Below are 24,500 nucleotides of genomic sequence, written 5' to 3' on the forward strand. Positions count from 1 at the left end.
AACGCTGTCCTTTCTCAGTGAATTAAAATTGACTCGACCTGGCTCCTTCAAAGCTTAAAGGTAAATTTTATGTTGATTCCTGTAGATACAACAGCCTGCATTTCTGAAATATTTAATTTCTTTTTGTGTGTTTTAGCTTCAGATTTTATCACAATGGCTGTGTTTTGTATATTTCTTATTTGTAAGCAGCCTCAAATCCTCTGGGACACGTGTAAATCATAAACTTCTGTCATTTTAATTCGTTTCTCTTAATGGAAAACAATATAGTTTTAAAGGCTTCACTATCCAAGAGCTGCTCAAAAGGGATTTCAGAGTGCTCACCTTCCCAAGGGCCCAACTGCCACGGTCAAATTCCCTCCAAGTGTTAGGTTACCACCTTTTGCAAAAGCTTCTACTGCTCTGTCATAATTCAAAATTATTACCAAATCCGATACCTGAAATGTAGACAGCCATTTATTTTAAAATAATTATGTCTAAATATTATTTAAAATATGTTTACTAAAACTCAACATACGATATGTAATGTAGCAAGACTTTCAATGCAGCCAAAGAAAGTATGCAAGCAGAGTCGTGCTGTATTTTCAGCTGAGCATCGATGTGAGCAGCTAACCTTCCCACCGGGAATCAGAGCACAGGCCTCCGGGCACTCACTGTGCATCGAGCACGTGGTGTGAGGTCTCCGGGCATCGACTTCTTCTTCTCTGCAGCCTCGCGGGTTAGTGAGGCTGAGTGACGTGTCCTAGTGACACGTGAAAAGGTCACACACAGGTTGGAAAGTCCGCGGGCCCGAGTCTGGTCCCCACCGGCGCCCCTGCAGGTCCACGCGACCCCCGAGCAGAAGCCGCCCAAAAGCGCAGAACACCAGGAGGAAGATTTTATGCCTATTACCATGGTTAATCCTCCAAGTAAAAGCAAAGCTGGAGCGAGTCTCCACGCTCTGGGCGGATCGCTGTAGACAGGGCGTGTTCTTCAGACTCGCCTCTGCTGGGGCGGGACACCCGGTGAGGCCGCGCAGGGTGCCCAGGCCACGGCCCCTCACCCCACGACCGCAGAGGAGAGGCGCCGGCTGGGGAGGCCAGACTTTCAACCCAGCTCCTCTTCACAGCACCGGGCCATCTGCAGCATTTTGGCTCCATTTGGCCTTTTCATGGTTAAAGTCCACAGCAGGACCTGCCCCCTGAACCACGTGGAGGTCAAGCACGTGTGTCAAGTGCCAGAGAACGGAAGGCCTGAGGGCCTGGCGCTGGGAATCTGGGCTCAAAATGGAAACCATTTGGGTGTTAATTCCACTTCTGCCCCTGGCATATTGTGTGACCTTGGGCAAATGATTGAGTGGCTCAAAGCCCCAATCTCCTCTGTAAAATGGGTATAATAGTAACCAGATTTCTAAGTATATATAATCATATAGGTATATGTATATACATGTATATATGCATATATACAAATCTAGCGTTGCTTGAAAGATGAGTTGAAATCATTTGTAAACCCTGGCATATTTACCACATCTCAATAAAATATGCAAAGGCCAAGCAGATTAATGTTTAAAAGATGACTTCATTTATATTATTCTTTAAATTTTTCAAATCTTTGTTTTCATCTGACAGAAGAATCTGATTATTACCAAATGTGATTGCACTTGGAAGGGCCTAGTGGAATTTCTGATACAGTTTAATTTGAATCCCTTCATGAAAAAATACACTCAAGTTCCATAGGACAGACCAAATATGCCAGCTAATTGACGCATGCAAAACATATCACTGAGACTCATGTCAACTGTTAATTCCATTTTATACATGGACAATTTCTGAGGATCATGGTGTTGAATGATACAGAATTATTTAGCGTTTCTCATGCAAAGTTAAGCAATTTTGCCACTGATTACATAACCAAATCTTATATACTTTTTAAGATAACATATATGAAATTACTTTGCGTAATGCTTGGAGTATACACAGATAGTATAAGTTTCCAACCGTGACCTTGTGGATACTCTAGTTGTTATGTCTCCTTCTACTTGGTACGTCTTAGGATAGTTAAGTAAGGCACAACTATATGAGTCAATAAAGAAAATAAATTAATCCTTTAATTTTATGTCTAGTCTCAATTCAGTTCTCCTGAAATAAGAGTAAGATAATCCTGTGTTCTTTGGTGACATGACTAAGTAGAGAACCATGTCCAAAGCAGCACAGTTTGAAGAGCAGCAGTACTGCCAACGGCTCTTGATTTATTTCCACAGCTTAGAATAAAAAGCAAAACAGATTCCCAGAAAGAAAACTGGAGCAATGGAGCAAATAAACAGTTAAGACAGACATTTAAGAATTTGATAAAGGCTTCTTAATAAGATTGCATTAAGATACAATTAACTGTAAATAAAATGTGAGTTTTACAATTAAACTCAATTCTTTAAAAAGAATTAAAAAAATACAACTATCATGCAGGAAAAGCTGGGGGAGAAATGTTCTCAGGAACCGGAGGGCTTCTCGTCCCCTGACACCCTGTCCCCAACACGGCACTGTCCCATCTCCCTCTCAGGTGTTTACCCACCTTGAACCCAAGCCACCGAGTCTCTGATGCTGTCGTCCTGTAATGAAACAACAGCTTTCAAGCCCCAAATCCAGACAACCTGGCGAGGAAGCCCAGGGCTCCCTCCTGTGGTTCTAGTGAGACCCGTCCCCCAGCCCCACCCCTACCCTCCATAGAAGGGTCTTCTTTCCCATCTCTCAAGCCATTCTGCTCGGGAGTCTGTCTCACTCCCCAGAAAGCCTCATCCTGTGGGCAGTAAGCTTTCATACTCTCAGTACGTGGCATCATCAGCCTCAACGTTCAACCCAAATTTGAGGAGTTCCCATCCGCTTCCTCTCCTCACACCAACAGATCCTCCCCTTGCACAGCAATCTTAGGGGACTTAGAAATTGAACCCTGATCTCTAACTGTAGTTTCTCCACTTAAGCCTAGATGCCTTCCTCATCATTAAAGTAAAAGAGTTCATCCAAATTCTCCTGGAAAAAGCGGAGTCATTTTTCTCACATTACAATCTTGGGTGAAAGCGAGGTTGATCTGACTTGATGGCCCAGTGTGGATTCTGGCTTTTGGTAAACAACGAACAATTGGATAATCCAAGGTACCAGGGTTTTCAGACCTCTGGGCTCTGCTATAATTGTCCTGGAAAGAAAATATTAATGGTGTTTAAACCAAGTCTTAGCATTATCTTTCCTTACTCCACTGACTTTTAAATCTTTCATTTGTTGTGTTTGGTGGGTGTGTGTGAGTTATACAACCTTGGGAATTCTCAGCAGTTCTCATGAGTGGACCAGTGCCATAATCTATATTTAACTAATGCCCAAGCTCCTGAAGGCCTACAGATTCTGTACACATCCCTAACTTCACATACCTTCAGAACCGTAACCTGGTCTAGATTCCAAAGCGGAGCTAAAACTAGACTTCCTGATAGTCAAGTACGCATTCCACGTGTAATGAAGGGGTCGCCACCTGGGGGAGGCAGCAGGGGCGCGGAAGCTCACAGGGGGTCCTGGGCTCAGGAGAGGGGTCTGGTCCCACCACGGGGGGCGCTGCAGTCCCCTCCAGCCCTGCCACCACACGCCACACCCACGTGCTGCCAGGTGGCGAGAGCAGCGGACCCCAAACGCCAGCCCCGTTGCCTCTGTCGTAAGACCTGCCTTCTCCTCCTGTCATCAGACCAGGGCGAGTTTACCTGGAACCACGGCCTTGCTTGGACCCTTCCCCTTCTCTGTCCTGCTTCCCTTAGCCCCTTATAGTTTTCCCCCAACCCAGAACATTTGCTCAGTAAGTCACGTGCACCACGAGCCCTGTCTCAGGCTCTGTCTCCAGTGAAACCAATTAGAGACGACCACACACCACCTCTGCAAGATGCTTAGCATCTCTGTGCATTGAAAATAATCACACGCGCCCTGCCTACCTCATCCGTGCCCTGAAATCCACGGCGTGTTATATGGGTGGGAGTTACAGTTAGAAGCAGAGGGGGCACTAGCAGCGAGGAGACTCACCCAAGCACCCATGGAAGCCAGAGGCCTCCCTCTGAAGGGCCAGCCTGTCATTCTCTGGCTGGAGACGTCACGTAACTCAGTTATCTACACAACAATGGCAGCAACGGCCACTCAGCATGGCTACGGTATGGAAATGATTCTCTGAGAGGGCATGTGAGAGTTTTATGAGAATGTTAGCCATTATTGCTAATTATTCCATTCCAAAACAGAATGGCAGATAATTAAATTATTCAACAAACATTTAATAGTTTGAACCGATGATGCCAGTGCTTTAAAGAAACAGACTTATTTTGGGCGTCTACTTGAGCTTGATACTTGGCCAGTCTGAGGACACAGGTATGAAGGACTCACAACCTAGGTAAGGGCCAGGCAAGAAAATCTCCAGACTGGAGCATGTGCCGAGCACCCCATTCCGCTAGGAGCAAGCGTCTGGCGGAAGAAGAACGCCAGAGAGGAGCCCAGGCAGCCTGGGGGGGGCTGCAGACTCGAGGGCGTGGGTCCTGCTGCCTGAGTCGGCCACGGGCCTGCTGCACTTCATTGGAACTGGAGCTGGAGCGACAAGAGCATCTAGCCGCAGGAGCTCCGCGGGCGCACGGCCGCCGACCCCCAAGCTCCCTCGCTCTTCCTGGGTCAGAGCTGCACCCAGAAACTGCATGTTTCTGGCCAGGTCTGAGATGCTTCCTGGGGAACCAGCACAGCCTCTCATTAGCACTGAAAAGTGACCGACAGCTCTAACCTTACAGCCACACTCAGGGAAGCAAAGCCAGGTCATATTGAAGAGGCACAAACTCCTAGGATAGTCTTCTAATCTCTACTTGAAGTGGATGTTTTTAAAAGTTAATACTTATCTTCCATGTAAGGTATTTAAATGGAATTCCAGAGTTAATTTCTATACAGCCACGAGGGTAAGTTGCATTCACAGTTTCCACAAATGGCAAATATAAGCAAATGCTCTTTGAGATGGAGCCCCAAAGCCTGGGGTCAGAGGGCAGTGATGAGGGACACCTGGGTACAGTGCCAGGAGGTGTGAGCAGGGGTGCAAAACAGATGCTGAAAATACGCTTTCCACACGAGTGCGATGTTTCTGAAGGCCATGATTTGGTTGAATATAAAACCAAAAGGCAGTCATGATAGCAAAACTAAAATATGTTCCTCTTTTTATATCACAAATTTATGCAGCAGCAAGTAAAGGTCAAATAAAAATGAAAATCAGTAGTGGAAATAGTTCCTCCTAATAAGGCCAAGGGCATTTAAAACTATGGCAACAGAGCAAATTCATAAAAGGATAGTTCAGGAAGAAATGGACTGAAATTTGAGAAGAAAATGATTTGGGAATATTAGGAGATTTGATTTACCAATCACTTAGCAATAAAGCAGCAGACGAAAGATTGATATCATGCAGATGCTCCCTGTGGGAGAGACCTCTGTAAACAAGTGTGTACTGGTATAATTTCTAGTCCATTTGATAGAAACCGTAATCATTAGCAGCAAAGTTGTAAAATGAAACAATACAAAGTCAATCTTTACTTAAAAAGTTGGAAGTAGTTTGAACATTAGGGATACCAAAATGGATTTTGCCACAAATGTTGATACATGGCATTGAGCTGTTTGCACCCATGACTCTGCAATCAGAAGCCATAAACTGCCAATTGTAGTTTGTCAGATCTGAGAATAAGTGTTCTACAGATGTGCTAAAGATGGAAACAGATGAGATGGTGAATGAAAGAAACTCTACTCTCAATGAAGGAAAAGGAGAAAAATTATAAACATTACACAGCTTCAGGTAGAGAGTCAAGAAAATAAAAGGGAACAATTTCCATAGGTGGTTAAACAAGAACAGTAGGCGATCACCCAACTTTCATTTATCAGTTGCTTTTAGAGAATAGGGCAATTGTATGTACACACATCACCCACTCACCTCTATTCCTAGTTCAAATCCTCCACCAAGCCCAGCTATCCCGATGGCCGAAGGTGCAGACCATTCTAATAAAAACAAACCAACATTTACTCTAAGATTAACACTCCTTGGCACATAAATATGGGGAGGAAAAATGCTAAACTGTGAATTAATAGTGCTTCTTCTTAAAATGATGAGATTTTGGCATTTTTGCGTATGTTTTTAAATGTTCTTTAATAAATATATATAATTTTTTAAGTTAAAAAGGTTTGAAAGGTGTTAGGTATTCATTATGAGCCTCATAAACTCACAAGTCTATGTTTTCTAATCTTTCCCTACAAACATGCCTAATACCAAACTATTGAATTCTCACCAATTAAATATACATAGCACTTGATAATTACAACCATCAGTATTCATAATGTTTTACAAAATAATTGAGCTGGAATTCTAGTCTTTTGTTAGTATTTTGTCATAGATATAAGAGAGCAAATGGATTCAAAAGATTTTATTATAATCAGTTCTAAGGGTAGCATAATACTAAACCATTTCTATTGTAAATCCTGGAGGGCAAAAACTGTTTTGACACACTTTGTGCCTAGTAGAAGCACAAGACATAGGTTATAAATTCAAGATTATTAAAATTCTAACAAGATACATATCCTTACATTTGGAAACTAAGTACAATAATTCCATTTGCCATGATATGGTACATTTCAGGATTATTGTGTGCCTATTTTTCCTGATCTAGACACAATTGTGTTAAACAAGTCTAGAAAAAAATAATTGGGGGGTGGGTGGGATAGTCTAGATGAAGTACTTTCTGAAAACGCTCAGTAGCTACCTAAGCCTAATTTTTCTTGCTATCATGTATTCTAGATGACAGGCTAGTGCTTGAATATACCCAGAACTAATCTATCTGGGCTTAGAGGGGTTTTGATTACAGAAATTAATGTCTCATAATCTCAAAGTTATTTTCCACTTCCTATGTTAGGGACTGTCCCTGTTTAAAAACTGCCCACCTGGCCAGGGTCTGGGGATTTGCTGTGCCCCACTGGGTGGCTTTTATATTACCCTCTGCAGAGTGACCAGCAGCTACTTGGGAAGATGGGGGACAGAAACTTAGGTATCTAACCCAGTAGGAAGGTCCACCTGAGGTTCTGATAGGAGCCCCAGGTGTCGACGGCTCCCCCCCCTTTTCTGACAGTCACCGGTCCATGACCATTCGGACCTGCAGGGCTGGGGGCTCCTTGCAGACTCAGAGTGCATCTCACGGTGGACTCGATTTGAGTGTGCCTACTTGTCTGGTTGTACTGCTGGGAATCTGCCCATGAAAATTTGGGTAATGCTTCTTTTCTTGAGAAGAAGAGAATGTTGTCATTTTTTGTTTCGTAGCCAAGCCCAGAGCTATGGAATCTGAGCCACAACCTCAGGGGCAAACTCACGTTTGCTGTGGGGACACCTCACAGGGGACAACAAATCCCGCTGACTCAAGTTCTGGGGCCGTGCGCCCCCCAAATGCCGATGTATCTCCTGTCAGTGGATGGCCCATGTTCTCCCTCAAAATAAAATTAAATTATCTACACTAAAAAGAGCTATTAACAGAAAAATGTGTTCAATTATATAACTGAACAGCAAATGTTAAATTCATATAAAAGCCTTTTAGTTGGTTATGACACACCTACACACATTTTAAGTATTATATATGTTGGCTCTTGGGATTCAAGCAAACATATTTTGATGTCATGTCTGAAAAAGCAAGTATTAGATTTCGCCCGAGAAAGTAAAACCAAATTATACGGATTGTAATTTGATTCTGCCCTGGGGATATTCTTTAAAATGTTTCAGTTTTTAAGATCTCGAACAGGAACAATGGGGGAAAAAAGCTTCCATAAAACAAAAGAAAGCAACTGTAAGGTGAAGCTGAGGAATAAGAATGCACATGTAACAACAGAAATACAATGTCAATGTTTAGTATATGCTCCATGGAAGGACAACAAAGTGTGTAAAGACGGGGGCCCCCTCTTCTGATATTCTGAGTCTCACGGGTTGGCTGACCATGGAGAAAACGGAGGGAGCGGCCCGAGGAAGGTAGTCCAGGCGGCACCGGAAAACCTGTCTCTCTCCCTATAAAACCTGTTCACAGTGGAAACAGAACAAAAAAGGGACGAGGATTCTCCGCCCCTCCCAGTGAAGGGACGCTAGCTTACTTCCATCTGGAAGGCGCGCCAGCACGATCCCACTGCCACCTCTCGCAGTGACCAGAAACCCAGCTTTTATCGCAGACAGGACCACCAGGCCCTTGGCTTTGGCAATGACGTGTGCTGCAAAAGATGAAGACAGGTGAGCACTGGGCAGGTGACAGCTCAGCAGGCCTGTGCATGCAGGTTTGCTTCCCGGGACCAGGGCCTCCCTCGCCTCAGCAGCACAGGGAACTGCGAGGAAACCGCCCCAGGACAGAGAAGCCTGAAGCCTTTGGTGGCCCTAACCCGACAGGGCAGGTGCTCAGGATCCTGCAATGGACACAAGAAATGAGACACTGGGTTGAGACTGTACTGATATCTAGTAGCAGGACAAATAATTTGGAGATTTCAATTAATTTACAACATAATTTATAATTTTAAAAGTTATAAAAGTATTTTCAAAGAAATTAAGACCTACATAGTATTAAGGAGAGACTTCCAAAGTGACTGACACGCAGTGTGCAGCAGGACGTTGGAACTTAGAGCCACATTGTTGAGTTCAGCTGCTATTAATATGAAAATCTGGATTCAAAACCAGGAAAATTAAATGATTTTGCCACTTTAAAAAGTTTTTTGACTTTATAAAGTGATCTGATCAGTATTGGAATAACACATAACTACCAGTGCACTGAAAATATAATTCAATTTACAAAATATTGGTTTATTCACATTTCAGGGAAGTTTGTTACATAAAAGGAAGGTTATTAACTTAGGTACCCACTAAACACAGTGCCTTACTAGTCTGTGGATTTACTTACACAATAGTACATCTTTCAAATAACAAAGGAAGCCTAAACATTGGAAATTATTCTTGGATCCCAATGTTACTTTTAAGGTAGTTTAATTTATCATCATTTTAGTCAAATATTCTGTCAAGGAAGTCAAACCAGACAGTGTACTCAAATACACAAGAAAGGCTTTGTGGGTGTCCCTAGGAAACACTAAATTTCTAATACACTTATGCACACCATTTCAAAGTTTAAATTAATAACAGACTCTCAGAGACGATTCAACCAAGAGCACGAGGAGGGTAACACACAGACCATTCCTGGAGCTCTTGGTACTTAAACAAGGTTTAGAAGTAAAGCTCTCTTCTCTCTGCTGGTCATCAACTAAGTGTGCCTTAGCTTGTGTTCTAAAGGGTGTGACACATGGTACTGATGTTGACAGCTTCATTATACATCAGATAGGTTTGTTTATACAACACTTGTTGGTAGAATATCCTCACACGCCATTCTCAGTGCTTTTACAGTGGGTATTGCCTCTATTCAGAAACATTAGGTATAACAGAAGTATATTTTTAAAATGAACATAGTTCAAATGTCAGGTGTGTTTTTATATCTTATCCACCCAGATTCAGGGACATTAAAATACCAATAACCCCTAAATAACTGTCCAATTGGCTCTTCATTTGTAAAGTAGATGCTCTGATTGCAGATTTACTCTCTAAATTGAGTTTCACTTACTTCTCAGAGCCCCTCACACCAAAGGACTGTGAACTCACAGCCTAAGAAAGTCTAAAGGTCTGGGCATTTTGTTTTAAAATATTTTTTAGATTTTATCTCCTATCACATAATACACCTCCCTAGCTTTAATGTGCGCGTAATGGGCCCTCCCTCCTCATCCCAAGGAAAGATGAGGCTTGGTCATCTGGCAGCTGTGGCCTCTCTGGCTTCCATCAGACACACAGCCCGCACCCCTGCGGGACTTCCCTTATTCAGGCTGCTGTGTAAACGGGTTTTCATTTTCTGAGCTACACCCAGTGAAAGGGAGTCGGGTGGCCCTTGACTGGAAGCAGAATAAAGTCAAGGCAGAATTTTGCTGGACAAAATCCACGAGAAAAAATCAATACCCAAATGTTTTTATGGTAGGAAATACAGCTTATCTGTAAATTGGGCTAGCCTGACATGTATGTAGATGCTGCTGTATATTGAGAAATGTCTTGTCTTCTGCTTCAGAATAGAGCTAAAGAAAATTGAGTTCTTCTGGTTGAATTTTCTTCAAGTGTTACACAGTGCTTCTCTAACTTGTACGTGCATGTAACTCACTGGAGATTTTGTGAAAAATGCAGATTCTGATTCATCAGGCTGGAGTCGAGCCTGAGGTCCTGCATTTCTAACAAGCTCCCAGGTGATGCCCAGATGTGGTCATCTGCCTTCGAGTAGCAAGGCTCTATGAAGCGCTGTTTTCTTAAGATGGGAGGAGTGGCTGGGCCAAAATAACAACACTTAATATTATTACTATAACAACAACAAATTAGAAATTTTTACAACCCTTAAAGGTCTGTTAAATAACTTCAGAAAATCTGGCTTAAGAAATTAAACTGGTTTCTCTAATGCAGGATGAGAGTTTTGCACTAAGAGGGAAATTAGCCCGCAGCTGCCTAAACTAGTCTGCATATGAGTGTCTTTGCATCAGGTAGGTATTCTCGGAAACACCTCTTAGAAATAACTGGTAGTAGTAATGAACAGACAGTGGTTCCCAAAGGCTTTCCTCTGGACCAGGTCTTGTGTGGTCAGCCTGACTACAGGAGAATTACATTAGAGACGTGATAAAATTTGTAATCCTGGCCACGCTGCTCCCAGGGTCTGATTCAGCAGGTCGGGGTGCAGGGGGAGTTTAGGAACTGCACTTTAATGACCCAGGGAATACAGATGTGTAGCTGTGCTGGGAATCACCGATTAGTCTTCTTAAACCACTATAAAGTATAACTATCTTACCTAGAAAGAAAAAAAACAGAAAATTAAAATTTATTTATGAGATTAGCTAGTGAGTTAGCAAGATGAGTTTGCAAAAGTCCTCAGAAATTGAGGACAAGGACCTGTGAGTTTGAGGAAAGTGGAAGTGGAAAAGGACACAGGGTACTTAGGGCCATGGGCCCTGCAAAGGGGAGGAGGAGAGGGAGTCTTACAAGGCGGGTGGGAGAGGGAGGCTGCCCAGGACACCAGCTGGGAAGACGGGCTTAGAGGAGAAAGGTGGTCTGAGGACCTGTGTGAAGTCGAGGTTTGAGAAGGTAAGTTAAGGAACAGAGCAGATGTAGAAGTGAAAAGTATAGATTTTATTACCTACCAGGAATGATCTTATCAGGTCCATTTCTGGAAGTTATTTCTGTGAATTCTCTTAGAATTTTAGCAGCCTTTTTTGCTTCAGATTTCAAATTGGAAGGTATAGGGTTATTCACTGAAAGATTTAAAAAAATGATTTTAATGAAGAGATCTACTAAATAGAAGTTAGAAATTTGCTGTAATTTCATTTTTTCATACACAATTAAGCATTATCAAATTGTATCCTACCAGGCAAAGGAAATAAATTGAAAATCCTTATTTATTGATCATTTCATCTCTATTTTCCTAGTAAATTAAATTCACTGAGACTGGGAAACCCTAAACTCTCAAAATCTCAGAAATTATAAAATCATGGAATTCTAAAGGATCTTAAAATCTGGTCCAGTCTCCCAATTATGTATCTTTTCCCTGTAATTAACTCACCACAATATTAACAAAAAATATTAAAATGTTAAGAATGAACAAAAGATGTATTTTACTACTGTCTATAACAGATAATATAAAATTTAATATATTTGACTATTTTGTTGAAAATGTTTGACCTGTCTGCACAGATTTTCCTTATTAGTAAAATTCTAGTAGACTCAGGAATTGAGTGATTACTTCAATTAATGAACATTTGCACCTGTATAGCATTCTATGTTTTCAGCATTCGTTGGGTATTCATAAACTCAGAGGAAGGTTTATTCATCTTAGCAATGCTCACATAATCTTTCCAGCTCTGAAGTATGTGGGATGGATCATTCCTTTATCACAGGACAAGGAACCAGAAGAGTCAAAGAAATCAAGAGGCTTCAATATAAATCCTGCTGTTCCGACCATCAGATGAATTTTTCATTGCAAAGATTGTGTTTTCAGCCCTGAAAGTTCCACTGGTTGTTTTTCATTCTTTCCAGTTCTATCCTCATTGTGTTTTTGTTGTTCTTTCAATCCTTGAGCATATTTTAAAAAGTGTTTTTATATCCTTGTCTGATGATTGCATCATCTCTGCCCTTTCTGGGTCTGTTTTTGACTGACTTTTCTCCTAGTTATGGGTTATGTTTTACTGTTTCTGCCCATTGCTAGTGAAATTTGGTGGTTGCTAGAGCTATGAACACTGCCATGGTGAGGATCTAGATCTTGTTGTCTTCTTTAAACAGTGTTGCTGCGTTTGTACTGGCACCAGGGAGTCACTTGCAGATCAGCTCAGTCCTTCCAAGGTTTGCTTTTATGTTTTGCTTGGAGTGTGTAGTCTTCGGTGCCAGGCCTGCAGTTACCACGTGACTCTGGGCTCTCTCCTGAATGTCCTCGGATGTGACACACTCTCTCATTCGGCTGGTTGGAACCACTGCTCCCAATGCTGCATAAACTCTGAGGACTGTTTGCCTCACAGCTTCCTGAGAGTCGTTCTTTGCCCTGCCCTGAAAGTGTCCCCTTCACACAACGCTTCCTGCTCAGCCAAGGACTCACGGGTCCCTCTGCAGATTTCTTGAGCTCCTTCCGTCTCTGATTCACTCTCCTCTGGGAATCTGCTCTGTAAACTCCAGTTGCTCATCCTCTCCAAACTCAATTTGTCTCTCCCATTCAGAACAAATCCATGCCACGGTGGGCTTCCCTCCCTGTGCTGCAGCTTGGAAAGTGCTCCAGGCCGAAAAACGGGCAATTGTGGACTTTACCTCAATTTCCCGTCTCCTCTGGGATCCTAGACCCACTCGCCTGTTGTCCAACATGAAAACAGATGCTCCATATGTTCTCCCCAATTTCTGGTTGTTTACGGCAAGTGGCAATTCCAGTACCAGTTTCTTTGTCATGAAGCTCTCAGTGTACTTTTGTTTTTTATGAGGAGTAATATTGAATATCTTTCCATTTCTGTCAAATCTTTTTTTTTTAATTTCTTGCCCATTTATGGAGGCTATTTCTCTGTTCCTTATTGATTTGTATATTAAGGGAATAAACCTTTTTTTTTCTAGAATATGAGTTACAAACATTGATTTCTTCTTTGCCATTTATCTTTTCAATTTTCTTATGATGGTTTTTCTACTTTTTGAAAAATGAAATCAAATTCATATTCTCTTTTAAGTCTAACAAGTGTCTAACTATTAAACAAAGTAGTTCCCAAACTCATATGGAAAAATAAGCAAGAAAAGCTAGAAGAAAATGTGTGAAAGAAGAAGAATGAAGGGGATAAGCTCTGGTTTAACATATTATAAAGCCTCAATAATTTACCTCTTAGTGATGTAAATACAGACAGAAAAATCAATTTCACAAAATAGAAAATTCAGGGCTTCCCTGGTGGCACCGTGGTTAAGAATCCGCCTGCCAATGCAGGAGAAACAGGTTCGAGCCCTGGTCTGGGAAGGTCCCACATGCTGCAGAGCAACTAAGCCCATGCACCACAACTACTGAGCCTGCACTCTAGAGCCCGCAAGCCACAACTACTGAGCTCACGTGCCACAACTACTGAAGCCCACATTCCTAGAGCCCGTGCTCCCAACGAGAAGCCACCACAATGAGAAGCCTGCACACCGCAACGAAGAGTAGCCCTGACTCGCCGCAACTAGAGAGAGCCTGCGCACAGCAATGAAGACCCAACGCAGCCAAAAAAAAATAAGTAAAATAAAATAAATTTATATATATAAAATAATCCATTAAAAAATTCAGAAATTGGCCCAAATATATAAATTAATTTAATATACGATAAATATTGCACCTCAAATCATTGTGGAAAAGCTGTTGTACACAATAAATAGTGGTCCTTTGGGGGAAAAAAGTCATCCACAGTTTCACATTACATAACAATAAACTCCAAATGCATTGATGATTTAAAATACCAAAAGTCAGGGTTTCCCTGGTGGCGCAGTGGTTGAGAGTCCGCCTGCCAATGCAGGGGACACGGGTTCGTGCTCCAGTCCAGGGAGATCCCACATGCCGCGGAGTGGCTGGGCCCGTGAGCCATGGCCGCTGAGCCTGCGCATCCAGAGCCTGTGCTCCACAACGGGAGAGGCCACAGTAGTGAGAGGCCCGCGTACCGCAAAAAAAAAAAAAACACCTCAAAAGTCATACTATAAAAGAACCAGAAATTATGGGAGAATTACTTTTCAAATTCATAGTGCAAAAGGCCAAACTATGAGGAAAAATTGTTTTTTCTTTTTTTGGCTGCACCGCGTGGCATGTCGGATCCTAGCTCCCCGACCAGGGATTGAACCCACGCCCCCAGAACTGGAAGCATGGAGTCTTAACCACTGGACCACCAGGGAAGTCCCTGAAAATTTTTCTATATTTTTTAACCACCAGAAATTATGGCATAAGTGCATTGTAAAAATAAAGGAAAGATATAGATACACAAATATTGAAGAAAAAAGGCATCCCTACTACTAATACTCACCAATACTACTGTCTGCATTTTAGTGTGTGCTTCAGTTGGTTCCTATTGCTAAACAAGTAGATTATTTCCATTTTTAGTTTTTAGTGATACCACTGTTCGATGGTAATTATCTTGAGAGAATCTTAGGAGTTGGAATTAATGACTGAAAAAAATCAAAAATGTCTAGTTTTTTATTCCATTATCAAATCACCTTCTAAAATTACTATCCAACCTTAGAACCACTGGGTATTACCATAAAAAAATTCGTACTGTTACTAGGGAAGTTGGTCGAGGCAAAGTGTGCACATCAGAAAGGATGAGAAATTTTTATTTGATTTAATCTGAATACTAGCGAATTTTTTTTGTTTGTTTACATTTTATTTTGCATATTTTCTGTTCATGTTCTTTGCTTATTTTTCTGGTGCCATACTCCTTTTGTCTATAATTTTAATCATTTCACAAGTTTGTATCTCAGCTTCTTGTTTTTATACTTTTATGTATAGTTTTTCAGTATTTGTTTTTATTTATATGGCAATATCTCTCTGAGCCTTCTACCATTATCACCTTTCTATTATTGTGACTAAAGGCCTTTAAGAAAAAAATTATACAAGTATTATTCTAAATTTTCTTCTTCCAGAGCTTTTATTTTACATTAAATATTTGATCCTCCTCAAACTTGCATTGGTATAGGATATGAAGTAAGAACCTAATATTTTAAAAATATACAACACAATTTATTGAATAATCCACAGTACTTAATTAAAAATTCTACCTTCATGACAAAAGCAAGAAAGGAATATTCATATATATATATATACTCATATATTTAAAAATATATGACAGAGATAACATGGTAGATTAATAAATTATTCTGGGACTTTAGGTCATTCAAAGGAAAACAAAATAAAATTAGATTACAATATCACATCATACACACACACACAAACTCAATGTAACTGAATGCCTGAATATTAAAAGCAAAACTTAGTACTTTTAGAATAAAAAGAATAGGGAATATCTTTATGATTTGAGGATGGAGGAATGCTACAAACAAGGCACAACAATAACGGGAAACTACAGATACATTCAACTACATTAAAGTTTAAAAAGTTGTATCAACATACATTTAAAAAATAAAAATATAAGCCACAGATTGGAAGATATTTGTCATAAACTTAGGTGACAGAGATTTAGGATCCAGAATATCTAAAGATCTTTTATTTTTTAATATAGAAATTTTAAACTTATTTATGTTTATTATGATTGACATGATTTATGGTTAATTGATTTATTATAATTATGAATCAATTTGAATTTTTCAATTTGTATTTCTATCATATCTTTAGTATCTTCTACTTTTTCTTTTGTTATTTAAAATTTAGGATTCTTGAAGTTGAATTCTTAAATCCTTCTTTAGTTCTGGACATTTTGCTTCTTCCATTTCTTTCTTTTTTTAAAAAAATTTTTATTGGAGTATAGTTGATTTACAATGTTGTGTTAGTTTCTGGTGTACAGCAAAGTGAATCAGTTATACATATACATATATCTACTCTTTTTTAGAGTCTTTTCCCATATAGGCCATTACAGAGTATTGAGTAGAGTTCCCTGTACTATACAGTAGGTGCTTATTAGTTATGTGTCTTATATATAGTAGTGTGCATATGTCAATCCCAATCTCCCAGTTTATCCTTCCCCCCAACCCCTGGTAACCATAAGTTTGTTTTCTACATCTGTAACTTTTTCTGTTTTATAGATAAGTTCATTTGTACCCTTTTCTTAGATTCCACATATAAGTGATATCATATATTTGTCTCTTTGTCTGACTTACTTCACTCAGTATGACAGTCTCGAAGTCCATCCATGTTGCTGCAAATGGCATGATTTCATTCTTTTTTATGGCTGAGTAATATTCCATTGTATATATGTACCACACCCAGAATATATAAAGATCTTTTAATATCAATAAAAATATGAAATCACTATAGAAAATGGGGCAAAGTGTTCAATTAGTTAATCCACAGAAGAGGAAACCTCCATGGCCAATAAATATATGAAAAGTTGATCAAACTCCCTAGAAGCCAGGGACATGCAAAGCTAGACCATAATGCATTACCATTTCTTGTCCTTTAGGTTGACGGAAATTTAAAAAAGCCTGCCAATGAGCATGTGTAGGTTGTGCAGGGGCACATAGGGAAGCCTCTGTCCCATTGGTGGGGACGTGAGTAAGTGCAGCTGCTGTGGGAGCTGTTCTGAGGATAGCTGGAGATGACCCACCAATTCTACTCCTGGACGTGCTCAGAGGCACTGGCTGCCCGGCTGAATGGTGGCTCCCAAATTCACGTCTACCTGGACCCTGTGAAAGGGACCTTATTTGGAAACAGGGTCTTTGCAGACGTAATTAAGTTAATCGTTCTCGACTACCCAGGCGGCCCCTAAGTCCTTAAGGAGACAGAAAGGGGAAGATGCAGAGAGGAGGGGAAGGCAACGTGGTCACAGAGGCAGAGGCTGGACCGTGCAGCCACAAGCCCAGGAGCACTGGGACCCCAGGAGTTGGGAGAGAGAAGTCAGGACTCTTAGAGGGGTGCGTGCCTCCAAGCGCAGCCCAGCTGACACCCCACGGGCAGCCTCCAGGTGGGAGAGGGCGTGTCTGTTGTAAGCCGACCAGTCTGTGGTAACTTGTTGAGCCCAGCCACCCACCGAGGCAGGGCTTTTAACAGCACAAAGAAATAAATACATTCAAACAGGAGACAAACGTCCCTCAAGAGGAGGACGGATATATCTAGTTTGGTGTAGTATTAAAATTGTATTCTATACAGAACTTCAGATAAACTAGATCTACTGTATCAACATGGCAAAATGTGAATAATATTGACAGCAAAAACAAGTTGCATAAAGATATATAGGGTATCACACATTTATGTAAGCATTTACATAAATGTTATACAAATATTTATATATAAAAATAAAGTAAAATGATATTTGACTTGGGGGTGGGGTGGCCCTGGGGAAGGCTTATATAGGAAGCTTACTGGAAACTTGTACTTTTTCCCCTTAGGCTGTGCATAGTAAGTCACGGATGTAAAAATTGTTATTCTCAATAGTCCTTTGTATGTCTGAACTATTACAGAACAAAGATTGTTCAGCATAAGTTGAATCCTGTACTATTAAATAGTTAATATATTAGTGGAAACATATGAATCCAGCTGTAAAAAAATATGTATATTATGAATAATTACCCCATAAGTTGTCTTTTGTTTAAAATCTGACCTCTCACAGCCAACAACATGTCTTGCATGAAGAGGTGTAGAAAAGTGAAAAGTGTACCCTTATGTTTTACACAAACAAGAGAGCACACATAGCCTCCCCTCCCCCACACATGTGGGAGCGTGTGCGCACACACACACACACACACACATAATTCAAAGGACAGGGATTTGGTGAGTGGCTATACACTAAATATTCAGTTGTTATTATATGCATTTGTATACCACTGACAATTCTGAATTTTGAACTTTTAGGAACTAACATAAAGTTGCTCTTCATCTTCTCGATCATGTATTTGTTTAAAATCACACTGTCCCATTTTGACGATGGTACTGACATACAGAAAGGCTGATACTCTTGGTTCTCTACTTTCACTTGCGATGGTGAATATGAAACACAAAGATGAACACAGAAAAATTCTCAGAAGCACATAATTTTTAAATAGGGAAGGAATCTTAAAACATCCATTTAAAATTATGTCGATTTACTAGTGGTCTTTAAACTTTTCCTATTATCAATGCTTTGGTTATACAGTCTGGATTTAGAAGGTCTTAGAAAAAATACAACCTAGAAAAATTCCAAGTGAACATATTTATGTAGATATTTCGGCCTTTAAAGTACATTTTATGGAAGTAGCTGTTAATCATGACTTGACTAATGTCAGTAGCAGGCTAATGACATACAATTGGCTTTGGTATTCCACAGTGATCAAGAAAAAGTGTGCATGGTAGGGGGCATTTCCAAGTTTCCAATATGGTATTGACACAATTGACAGCTTCCGAAAACCACAACCGGTGTGAACAGACGCGATGGGAGCCCGCCTCTTCTGCGCTGGATCGCTACAAAGGAGGTACCGAGCTGGCGATCAGCAAGGCAACCGGAGTGCGACTAGAAAACCGACTAACGTGCACTGTCCATTTGTAACGCACATGCTTTGATACCTGGCGTAGGACTAGCTGAGGCCTTTGTTTTCTTAATTTCTGTTGGGATCTAAGATGATGTAACCTTACTCTTTATGGAATGAACAAGTCGCATGCAGGGGGTCTGCTGTGTTAGCTAGTTTCCCACACACTCGTGTGCTTCCCGCGTCAGCACAGCTCTGGCCCCGGGAGCGGCTGCCAAGAGACAGTAATGGATGTTGCTTCTACGCCCAAATAGTGAGAAGGAGGGTTTTCTGCACCCTCCCTTTCCTACCACTGGCTGCCTGAAGGGGTCTCCAGGATACAGCCACAGTGGGAGGGATGGAGACACCTGGATCAGAACACAGGGGAAGCTGCCCACCACAACTCTTCTTGTGCTAAGAAATCGAGATTTGGGGGCTTGTTGCTGCAGCTGACATAACCCTACTTATTATGTTTAAAAATTATTTCTCATCTCTCCATGGTATTTGCTGCAGAAGAAAGATGGAGAAGAATCTGTAATTTTTATTTCCTAACCTAGGACTAGACTTGTTTTATATACATTCTAATCACTTAATTAGTTTGGGGAGGTAGATAACTGGGTAAAAACACATAAAGTATAACATACCATATGTCAGTATCTTTCTCTTTGATTACATAGCATTCCTAATAGACTACTTGCAGGTCCTTCTAAAAGCAAAGCAGTAGTTTTGCCTTTTTATTAAATGTTAAAATGGATAAAAAGATAGATCTTTGCTGTACCAAGTGCTCCTATTAGCACGTGCCTGAAAACTTCATGTTATAGGCCCCTTCCTGTGCCTTCCTCATTGCGCCCGAGTTATGCCTCTGGCCGTAACCGCCCTGTTCACCTGGAATAGGTATAGCAGGCAGAGTCCAATGGCAGGTGGGATGCACACAGCGGGTCAAAGAGGGGATATTCACTGTGGGAGTTATTCACTCTGTGTGGCGCCCTTGGCTGAGGGACAGTCCTCGGGGGGGAAATGTGAGTAGATGCAGCCCTCCTTGGAGAACCTGTCGCTCAGCCCGAGGACGGCGGACAGCTGCCCTCCACCAGGCTGGGCTCCCTCTGGGGGCGGCAGGGGCAGGAGTCCTCAGAGCAGTGGGGCCTCTGGTTTCTCAGTGCGGGGGGCTGTGGAGAGGACTCCGAGAGGGCTTTCCCAGGCCTCTGGCCAAACGGGCTCGCCAGATGGCCTCTCACTACTCCCTGAGGGAGCTCGGCGTCAGCCCCTTACAGGAGCCCCACCGCCCCTCCCAGAGCACGTACCGAAGGGGCGTCGGGAGCTCAGAGGCCCTGAGGACTCGGCACATCCAGCCATGCCCTGTTCTCCCATGGGCACGGCTGGTTGAAAAAAAATGAATCAAAAGAAGAATATTTTGTGTGTGAGCACACTTTCAAAGATGAAACAGGTAAAATCCCATCCTAGATCAGCATTGATAGCTGAACATTTGTGATCTATCGTGATGAGGGGCGCTAAATAGTGAACTCAAGGTGAAAACGTTCTCCCATAAAGAGAATCCCACTCTACCCATCAGTAGACTTGGATTACAAAAAAAGTTCTCAATTATTATTATAATTCAGTTTTTATCAGTAAAAATTTGTGGAAGATTGTTTTCTCTCTTGTTGCATAAGTGTCGATACATAGCCTCAGTTTTCCTCTTGGCCCCCAAAACCTGATATACAGGCTGTCTGGCCCTAGAGGAAAAAAAATGCCAACCTCTGACCTCTTAAAATTCCACTCATTCTTCAAAATCAACTTTAAACACTGCTTCTACTTGAAACCATGACTAACTTAAATCTCAGACCAGACCTGAGATTTGGCAAGATTCCCCCACCCCGGGGCCATCCCTTCCTGGGGCAGCTGAGCAGAGCTTTACCACCTGGGCCTCACAAAACAACGGATGACCCAAGAAGCAAGGAAGACGCCTGCCACCATGTCTTGTGGGAGAGGTCCCAGAGGACCCAGCAGTGCCAAGGTTGCTAACACTGCCTTCGTTTGTCTTGCCAACTGAAAATTGTCACTTGCCATCTGACTCTACAAAGATTAGGTCACTGCAGTCGCTGACCTTTAACACACCCTGAAAGGAGCTCAGGACGGAGCTCAGGAACGAAGCCCTCTGTGCTCTGGAAAGAACTGGCAGAACAGGCCTTCAGATACTTAGATATTTTCAGAAGAAGATTTTAAGAGCACAGCTTCTCGCATTTTCTCCTATCTAGAAAAGCACTAAAATCATTGATAGAGACATCTGCTTGTGACTGGCAGCGAACTTCTGCCAAAATGTGTGCTTGATTACATGTACCCCCTTCACCGAAATCACGTGTATACTGGCCTGCCCACCCCATCTCTTCAGAGCAGTTCCTCAGCACTGTCTGAGAGGCTGTCTCCCGGGCTACAGTCCTCATTTTGCCCCCAATAAAACTTAACTCACAACTCTCACATTGTGCATTTTTTTCCCATCGACAGCCTCCGAGAAGGAGTGAAGAAGTGGAGGCCAGCCCTTTCAGGGTCCTCTCAGCTTCCCCAAGGCTCCACCTTTCCTATTCACACTCACACCTCAGGTCCTGTGACTTTAAGCACCATTTATATCTGATAATCCTCCAAGCTTGATCTATTCTTTAACCTTTCCCTAAATGCCAGACTCACCGTATCAATTACTGATTGGACCTTGAAATCAAGTATCCAAGTAAGCATCTCAAATTAATCACGTTTAGACTTAACTGTGATGCCCTAACCTCGTCTCCAGCCTGCTCCCTGAGTTTCCTCTCCAGGTAGGTTTCATCCATCAGGGAGCTCACACTCAAAACCTGGGTCAACTGTGACTTCCATATCTCTCTCATTCCCAGTGCCAATCCACCAGCACACCCTACTGGAGTATAGACCTTCAACATGCTCAGAATTTGATTACATCTCACCCACTCCCCTGCCACCAGTCTGGCCCAGGGAATATCCGTTCTTGTGGTGTCTGTTCAGCAGCCTCCTCTGTGGTTTCTCTGTTTCCAGTCTTGAACTCCTATGGTCATTTCTCCAAAGAAATACTCTAAGTAATATCTCATTGATAACATGCCTCAAAGTTTTTCCACCATATTTAGTCTACAGCATGGCTTTTATCTACCCTGTCTATCTGTCTATCTATCTAATCTAATCGTTCTAACCTAATCTCCCTCTCTAGAATGTAAGTGCCATGAGGTTAAGCACATTGACTATTTTATTAACTGTAATATCTCCAACACACACCATAATCACATATAGTAAGTGCCCAATAAATATTTGTTAAATGAATAAAGCATTTGTTGCTTTTAGGAATTAAAGATCAAAACCCTGTGAGGACTAGGAAAGGCTCATTTACATAGAAAATCCAGTGGGTTTAGAAGAATGTGTGCTGAGTAAGAGCAAAGGTTCCCTGACTCTCAGACTCTGTAACATTTCTTAGATCTTGAGAGAGAGGAGGGTGAGAGGGAAGCGTGGTACAAGTTGATGGCATAGTACCTTAAAATAGTCCTTTCTAGGTTGTCACAGGAAAGGGAGGACAAAACCAAACCAAACCAAACCCCAAACTAAGGAGATCTGAGTGTAAGGAGACCAACAAGCACACTGGTCTAAAAAGCCTCAAGCAGCCCCACTGCCAAGTGGTGCTCACCCTACTAAGACCCCTTCAGCCCAGAAGGCACGGGAGAGCCAGCTCTCTGCTTGCAGGAAACTCTGCCGTTGTTCCATCAGAGCTGGGATGTCAGGACCTTGTGAGTGCAGCAGGGCCCAGCTTCAGAGCTAATGATAACTGAAGACCCAGAAGCAAACCTGAGTGGGCAGATACGGCATACACCTGACGCTTCTTCTCAACTCCCACTCTGAGACGTGGCTGAAAACGAGGACTCAATAGAATGCTTACATTTCCGGCACTCGAGCTTGTGATTTGAGACTCATACCCACACAGCTGTCCACCACTCAGCTGCAATCCTTACAGGCCAGAAGCAGTGCTTTTTACAAAGCTTTGTGCCCCTGCAGAGCCCTCTTCATACATCCAGGTGTCAGTACATCGCATTGACTTGAATCAATAAATGTCAGTGGAAATTGGTTGCTTTTCCTACTGAGCATCTATGCCTCTGGTTTTGGAACCAGCACAGTGTGTCTGTTTCCACCGCGCCGCACCTGAAGGGGACCCATTTGCAGAATTAGACCCAGTGCCCTCCTTGTGCTACAGCAGAGCTTTGGAACCAAGGCTGATCCACATCAGCATCTGACCAAGGGCTTGTGTGGGAGCTGCCGGAACTGCCTCTTTCACAGGCACTTCTGTCTGGACTTGCTGCAAGGTTTTGTCACCATTGGGGAGAGCCTGAGAGCACAGCCATGCCGAGGAGCGCTTGACTAGAGTTGGAGAGAGAACCTGGGCTCTGCCGGCACTGCTTGAGCCCAGGGCTGGGCCACAGCTGGTGCCACAAGCAGCTCTGGACTCTTCAGTCACATGGACCAGTAAAATCCTTTTCTGCTAAAGCCAATTTGGATCAGATTTTCTGGCACGTGCAACTAAAGCTTAGTAAATGATACATAAACCTTACCCCCAAAAGACCTTCTACTTTGAACTCCATCAACCAAGCAGAATTAAACCAGTTAAATAAGCAAATTCCACAGTTGAGAGTCACTATTGCAAACATCCTGTGTAGGGAAGGTCAGAGCCTCTTTTATAAACATGGGAAGGAAAGCTACTGGACTGGGGAATTCACATGCAGCCCGGGATGCCTGCAGACCACAAAGCTCAATCACTAAGCCTGAGTGCTAGACACAGCCCTGTGTCACTGCGAGCTGGGTGTCACAAGGCTGGTCATGGTGAGGACACCTTCACATTCAGCTGAATTCCAGAAGAACCTGGCTCATTTGTTTGAATAGTACAGATCCTATTACATTTCTAATATGAGCATATTGCCAGGTCATAGTTGTATAATGGTGAATTTTTTCTGTCAGAGCCAACAAATAATAACAACGATTTAGAGACAAGCCTCAATTCCTGTCCTCAGCATCAAGTCACGGCTCATCCACTTTTCCTCTGCTGTACCATTAGGCAGAGGGGCATGGTCTGTTCAGAATGCTGATATCATTATATTGCTGAAGTTGTGAAGATAAGGTCATTATTGTCATGGTTTGCATCTCAGCATTCATAAAATTCTTAAGTCTCTTGAATTCCAAGGCAAAGCAAATCATCTATAAATATTTGAGTTTACTCCTAAGAGAAGGATGGATGCCAAACCTCAAGCCAAGAAAACAGATGTAAAGTTTTCTTTAAAAAGTAACTGAAATATTTGAAAATTTCCATACTAAGACTTTTTTTTTTAATTAAGAGGATTTTTTTTTAATACTGAGAAAATTTTTACTTTGGAAACCTCAAAAGCTTGAAATGAGCTTAAGATGTAGAAATAATTCCCATATTGGTCATAGGGCAATAAAGTCAGGGCTGGGGTGACTGGGGGCCACGGTGACATTAGAATACTATTTGGAGTAAACTGCCACCTGGGGGGCGAAATCTGACTAGTTTCCAGTCTAGCCCTCCAGTCTAGAATGAAAGCAGGGAGAGGAAAGGCCCCCTCCCAACACCTCACCATTTTAAGACTTCAAGGGCTTCCCAAACTTTCCCTCTGGTCAACAAGCATCTAATATATTATTTTCCTTAATGGAGTCAATTATGAGAGGGCTACCTATAGGAAATTTTTTATTAATTATTACTTTGGCTATAAACCTTAGCTAAAGTAAAAGAA

At 42.0% G+C, this 24,500-nt stretch overlaps 1 protein-coding gene across 4 annotated transcripts in view; it reads right to left on the reverse strand.

Annotated features, from left to right (window-relative positions):
* The window catches only part of SH3YL1 (SH3 and SYLF domain containing 1), a 42,194-nt gene that overhangs the window by 14,963 nt on the left and 2,731 nt on the right, over positions 1–24,500 (reverse strand). For 2 of the 4 annotated variants that reach the window (XM_082641812.1, XM_082641811.1), the window contains 5 exons: positions 11,235–11,345; positions 8,133–8,246; positions 5,944–6,008; positions 3,028–3,162; positions 322–434 (listed from right to left, as the gene is read on the reverse strand). In XM_082641812.1, coding sequence (XP_082497938.1) covers positions 322–434; positions 3,028–3,162; positions 5,944–6,008; positions 8,133–8,246; positions 11,235–11,345 — 538 coding nt within the window. Of the gene's footprint in view, positions 1–321; positions 435–2,544; positions 2,582–3,027; positions 3,163–5,943; positions 6,009–8,132; positions 8,247–11,234; positions 11,346–24,500 lie in introns of those variants that run through there. The other 2 variants (XM_082641813.1, XM_082641814.1) reach the window with 2 other exon arrangements.

This window comes from Mesoplodon mirus (assembly GCF_964341445.2).
Source record: "Mesoplodon mirus genome assembly, chromosome: 14".
Classification (NCBI taxonomy): domain Eukaryota; kingdom Metazoa; phylum Chordata; class Mammalia; order Artiodactyla; family Ziphiidae; genus Mesoplodon; species Mesoplodon mirus.